The following is a 6,671-nucleotide window of genomic DNA, read 5'->3' as shown; positions in this document are numbered from 1 at the left end:
AAAATCCAAAATTTTTTTTTTTTTTGTTTTTTTTTTGGAAACTCACGAAAATTGAGTTGCAAATGCTAAGCTGCATAATTGTATATCATTTTCATTTCTCAGGTGTGGTTGACCAGGTAAATAAACAATTTGAAATATGAAATTTGGCCAAAATGTTTATTACTTGATATGGCATGCATGAAACAGATTTCAAAACTTTTCAAAATTTGGGTTTTATTGATGCACCTTAGCAGGCACAGGTATTTGTTGCATTTACTTTGACTATACAATAAGTCACATCAACCATATTGTGAATTCCACTACAACCAAAGAGAAATAGTCTGTACCAAATGCTTTAGTGAAAAAGCTGCCTAAATATGAAATTGCATTTGTCCAGCTATGTCTACACATTTTTTGTGTGTTTTATGTTGATGTGTGTCGTAAGTGGAGGGCTGCTGCGTTTACTTTTTTGTTTATTTATTTTAAATAAAGTGTTTAAACATTTGCAGATTCCCACCTCCTCCTTCCCTGAGCTTTTAACTTTGTCACATTGTTGCCGAAACCTGGGAGGAAGGAGGGACATGCCACTGTGGGGAATCCGCAGTGCCATTGAGCATGGCGGAGCAGAGGCTTCTGCCATGGATGCTCGAGGTGGTGGGCTGGAGTGAATTGTTGGTTAACGGACAAATTCGCTGGTGGCCACCTGGGTTGTGGAGGGACGGTTACCGTCTGTGAGGGAACGGAGTCGCCGCCACCAGGGCCTGCTACCGTCAGCCATGATGGAGAGGAGCAGGGAAAGTGGGATTCCTGATGGCTGCCCGAACCTAGAGGAGCTGTCACCATCCACCAGGCGGTGGAGGAATGTTGAGCCGTCCACCAAGGTCTATCCAGCGCCGCCAACAGGCATTGCGGAGGAGTTCACCCAGCTGGTGGAGGACCGAGCAGCAATGTGTCCAAGAACCGGATCAAGTTTTTTTTTTTTTTTCTATCTCTCCGTGTCTCTCCTCATCCTTCCTTTTCTCTCGCCTCATTTGTCATTACCCCCAGGTGCTGTGGCCGCCGTGATCGGGGGAGGGGGAAGTAGAGCTCAGTCTTGTGGGTACCCCTGGCCTGCGAGGGGCGATGGGGGTATGTGACGAGTGGGGCGGGGCCATGAGAACGGAGCGAGGCAGGTGACACGAGTGATAATGAGCATCACCTGCATGCCACACCAGTCTCGAGTTCCACGGAGGAGCTCCGGAAGGATAAAAGGAGGAGTGATGATAGTGAAGGACGAGAGAGGACCAGACATGGATTGATGTTGTTTTTATGTTGATGTGTGTGCGCAGGTCATCCGTGAGGGGCTGCCACGTTTACTTTCACTTTTATTTTATAATTAAAATGTTTAAACGTTCGCCGGTTCCCACCTCCTTCCCTGAGCGTTTAACTTTGTTACAATGACCAACAGATTTTCACCTCAAAACTATTTAGCTTAGAAAAGAAGATAACAAACTTGAATGAAGGTGAATCATACTTCAGTCTTTCAATATTACAGAGAAAAAGAACTTCAGAGGTTCATCACCAAGCAAATGTTTGCCTTCAATGCAGAAGGGTCCATTGTTTCCATTCAGTGGCTTGTTGCAGTGAAAATTTGCATGCGGTGTGAATAGGCTTTTAGAATTGTGTGTGCTTAAAGAGATTGCTCACCCAAAAATGAAAATTCAGTCATAATTTACTTTATTTATTGGTGTTTCTCTAATGTCATATGCCGCATTATATGTATCATATGTCATATTTCATTTCCAGACCGCACAAGGAGAAATTGAAAGAAAATAGAAGTTTTGCGCATTCTTATCCATATTATGACAGCAACCAGCTTCAAACATTTGTAATACAAATGATCCCATGCGACTCCTGCCATGTATATTCTAAGTGTTCTGAGGACAAATGATAGGGTCTGGTGAAAAAAAAAAAAAAAAGCAAAATTCAGTTTATTTAGCAAAAATTCTGACCTTGGCCATTGATCTTCTGTGCATTAGAGTGTTTGAGAGCAAAAGTACACTCAGGCTCACCTAGAAAAAGCACATGAGTGCACTATTTTGAGTTTTTTATATATATCTCTCCCTTTCAAAAAAGAAAGACATGAAAACAACATCATGGAGTTTTTTTTATCCATTTAACACATAATCATAACAGTCATGATTACTTCAGTGGTAAATCTCTTAACTGATGATTTTCTGTTTATCTCTCTTTCAGATTGGCAGATAGCAACACTGGTATTGTTATTAACCGGAGCATCTGTGACATTAGTGGCATTTCTAATCGCAGTGATCTCTTTGTGTAAAGGCACACACAGGAAGCACTATCGTATGGTTGCAGTGTTCCTCTTCTCAGCAGGTAAGACACCAACATCTTGCTGGACTAAAATGCCTTTTGGTCACATGCCTTGCAGGACTAGCAGGAGAACTCTGGGAAAATGTGACCCTTGACCACTTATGCCCTGTTGACACCTGGCTTAACATCCAACAAGCAAGTGGATAGTGCTAAGCACAGGTATGGGCAGTGACCAGTGTATCTTGGAGAACCATTCAGTGCTATCCAATCAATCGAAATGCCTTTAGAGGTGGTCAAGAACACAACATTTATAGTGTAAACCCAGGTGTTCCTGGAGGGCTACTGTCCTGCAGAGTTTAGCTCCAACGCTAATTAAACACATCTCAACCAGCTTATCAAGGTTTTTAGGATTACTAGAAACTTTCAGACAGACAGACATGCTGAGTGTGTTTGTCATTACCACAACCCTCATGTTTTGTCCTTTATGTTTGGGGTCCCAGAAAGCCTGATGCTGTAGGTAAATGTAAAAATAACAATAATAACTTAGTTTATAGCCTCTGTTTTACCATACACTCAGGGGCGTCATGCACTCATTATTTTTGAGGGGGCACGAGTTGGGGGGGTTCGTCATGTGACACACAGCAGCCACAACAGCACTTATGTTTTATTTCTTTTTTCCTTTTCATTCGAAACATCCCCAAACTCATTATCTCATGAAATATCTTGATTCTCACCTTTATAGATTATGTTGATCTATAGTGGGCAATGGTCAAAGTAACCTAATAATGTAATCTATTAACTATGCATAAAAACCTGTCTGTTTACTTAATTAACAGATATGGATGTCATGCCATAACATTTTTAATACGACTGAGTTTATATTTAATGTGAATTTAACATTGAAAGTGAATGTGAATAAAAACATTGTAAGTTAGGCTACTAATCATAACACTTAGGCTACAGAAAGAGAGCAAAGAACATTTACATTATCAAAGAACAATTTCACAGTCTAGTAGTTCAAGCACTCTCAAAAACTCCCATTAAAATCACTGAAGCTGTTTACACTATGAAATTAATATCTTACAGATTCGTACACACATTTGCACTTTGTTGTTTCTGATTAGAGAATTCACCAGAAAGAGGTATCAGTCAGCGAGCTAGTGAAGAAAACACCGGCATTTTAGCGATGACTCATCTGAACACCTCTGATTGGTCATTGCATTCATAAGCTCAACAGCATCGTCTGTGATTGGTTAATGCGCAGTGCTGAAAAAACGCGTCTGTCTCTGGCTCAGCGCCAGCCAGCGAAAGTAAATTTTAATTTAGCCGCTGATGATATGACGCGCTGAACGATTTAATCACGCTGGTGTGATTGTATTAAATATAGAAAAGATTAATCTGCTATTTTTTTTGTCTTTTGGAAGCTGCATTCAAAATCCACTTGGCTCAAAAATCTGAGGCGGCACATGCCCCCTCACTTTGAATGGGCATGACGCCTCTGCATACACTAATGAATTATTAAAATCGAAAGCTGTGCTTGTTAACATTAGTTAATGCACTGTGAATTAACATGGACTAACAATAACAAAGATTAATAAATACTGCAATGTATTGTTCATTGTTCGTTCATGTAAGTTAATACATTAACTAATGGAACCTTATTGTAAAGTGTTACTGAATATATTTCATCTAGACATCTAAACACCCCCCCCCCCCTATTTTTGAGTTCCTCTGTTGAACTCAAAAATATGTTTATCAGAACATCCAAGCTACTCTTTCTCCATACAACAAAGTACAGTGACCTGTCAAGCTTCAGAAAAGGAGAAGAGTAACTGTTACAGCTGTCTAGGGTCTGCTGTATCATACACACATGAGGCACATCAAATTATGATTTCCATTAAAAGTAATAGGTTTATTTACAAGAATAGAAGTTAATCTGCTTCAGGAGTGGACCAGGCCAACAAAAACCACAAACAAAAATGGCAAAATCAAAGGCCTTTAAATTTCCTGAAGAGAAAACATTATGAAAGAAAATATAGATGAGCTTCCATAACTCTCTGTCCGAAAAACATTGAACAAACAGTATATACAAAATTTAAATCATCACACAGTCCTCCTTGCCCTTAGATTAAACAGTAACACTTTAGTATAGGAACCAATTCTCACTATTAACTATAGTTGCTTATTAGCATGGCTATAATTAACATATTGGCTGTTTATTAGTAGGCCTACTTATAAAGCACATATTCTGCATGACCATATTCTACATCCCTAATCCTACCCAATACCTAAATTTAACAACTACCTTACTAACGATTAATTAGGAGTTTGAGGCAAAAGTTGTAGTTAATGGTTTGTTAATAGCGAGAATTGGACCTTAAAATAAAGTGTGACTGATTAAACAAAATATTTACGAATTATATTTACACAAAGTATTTACATTTGAAAGGTGAAGAAAATCTGAATCAGCAGTCTACTAATCATGGTAAAAATAGCAAATCGAGTCTAGTACATACAAGTCATAACAAATACACAGAAGCACAGAACAAAACGGAGTAGCTAAGAACGGCACACATTCAACCTCTTCAGAGTATTTGGTGTAGTCCTTATAACAGGAGCTGGTAGCGGAACAGGACCATCAGAATATTCAGTGACTGTATGTAGGTCACACCCATCTTGATGTAAACATACACACAGATACACAGCAATAACAAACACACTGTCATAACAGTAAGCAAAAAAAATTGTCCATATAAAGTCTTCTGAGGTCCAATGATTTCAGAAAACTATATTTGCACACGTTAAATGTGGTCTTTTTTGGAGCTTGACAGTAGAGAGCTTCACGGGTTAACTTGGATCTGAAAACCTGAGGTCTGACCTGTGACCTGAGCGGTTTTGGGTCCAGAACTTTGACGAGTGAAAATATAAACCCCACTCTGCAATACCCGAGCCATTAATATTGCTTATTTATATCAACATTTTCTTGTTGTCTAAGGTGTAACATGAAGCTTTTAAGTGAAGAAATGTATTTGTGTTCTGAAACAAATGTTGTGTTTTGGAACAACATATGACACATGAGTGAACAATGACAGAATGTTAATTTGTGGGTGAATTATTATTTTAAGCATGTTTTCAAGCAATTAAAAGGGCAGTACATAATTCGCGGAAAGAGGGAGGATGTAAGAGAAATTTCTTCCCCCTACTGTTTCTCTCAACAAAAACATACTTAATGCATTAAGAAATGTTCAACAAAAACTACCCTCTCCCCTTCTCTCTTTTCCCGGCCCTGACTTTCTCATTCAGGAGTCCGCTGTACCCTCAGTGAGCTCTGGGTGGATTCTGGCACTGTGTGGATTATCCTTATATGAGAGTGCAGGGAAAAGATTGGGAGAAAATAGGGAGGTTAAGAATTTTAAAAGCTGCTTCTGATGTGCCTTGAGCAATGTCTCTAGTGGCTTTGACTTCTAATGCCAGAAAATTACCTTCAGAAACAGTTGACTCTACATCAAATAAAATATGCTCTAGATGAGAGCGGGGCCGGCTACAGGCATGGGCAGGGGTGGGCTGAGCCCACCCAATCAGAATTAGATAAAGATTGCGTACATTTTTTTGTGCAGTGATTAAAACCAATCTGAAGCACTGTAATTTGAGTTTAAGATATAGCTGGATACTGCCCCAACAATTAGGGATGCACCGATACCACTTTTTCCAGTACTCGCCCGATACCGATAATTTTATTTTTGTTACTTGCCGATACCGAGTACCGATACCAATATTTTTATTGCATTTGTAAATTTTTTAAATATTGGGTACAGAAACCAAAAGGATATGTATAATGTTAGTTGGTTAACTTCATTTATCAAATAGATACTGTCAAACCTAAATTTATTCAGACACCTTAAACATTTCTCACATTATCACAGTTTATTTTTCTCTCCCCCCCCCCGTAAAAATCCCCGGCCAAATTCCCTACTGTTTTTTTTTTTTTTTTTTTGTGACAAACACCAAGGTCGTGTGGTAATTTAATTGCCGTCCGAATCTACATCTCTGAGTTTATGAGAAGAAATCGATTCAAAATTCAGTGTTTAAACCAGGGCCGGCTCCAGGCATGGGCAGGGGTGGGCTGAGCCCACCCAATCAGAATTAGATAAAGATTGCGTACATTTTTTTGTGCAGTGATTAAAACCAATCTGAAGCACTGTAATTTGAGTTTAAGATATAGCTGGATACTGCCCCAACAATTAGGGATGCACCGATACCACTTTTTCCAGTACTCGCCCGATACCGATAATTTTATTTTTGTTACTTGCCGATACCGAGTACCGATACCAATATTTTTATTGCATTTGTAAATTTTTTAAATATTGGGTACAGAAACC

At 39.1% G+C, this 6,671-nt stretch overlaps 1 protein-coding gene across 1 annotated transcript in view; it reads left to right on the top strand.

The window, feature by feature from the left end:
• Positions 1 to 6,671, top strand: part of LOC107662487 (transmembrane protein 47-like) — a 73,488-nt gene that overhangs the window by 33,956 nt on the left and 32,861 nt on the right. The window contains exon 2 of the mRNA XM_016452529.1: positions 2,215 to 2,355. Coding sequence (XP_016308015.1) covers positions 2,215 to 2,355 — 141 coding nt within the window. The remainder of the gene's footprint in view (positions 1 to 2,214; positions 2,356 to 6,671) is intronic.

The sequence above is a fragment of the Sinocyclocheilus anshuiensis genome, unplaced genomic scaffold, assembly GCF_001515605.1.
Source record: "Sinocyclocheilus anshuiensis isolate Anshui unplaced genomic scaffold, SAMN03320099.WGS_v1.1 scaffold1229, whole genome shotgun sequence".
Lineage (NCBI taxonomy): Eukaryota > Metazoa > Chordata > Actinopteri > Cypriniformes > Cyprinidae > Sinocyclocheilus > Sinocyclocheilus anshuiensis.
Note: the sequence above shows the minus strand (reverse complement) of the source record. Positions and strands in the feature narration are given on the sequence as shown.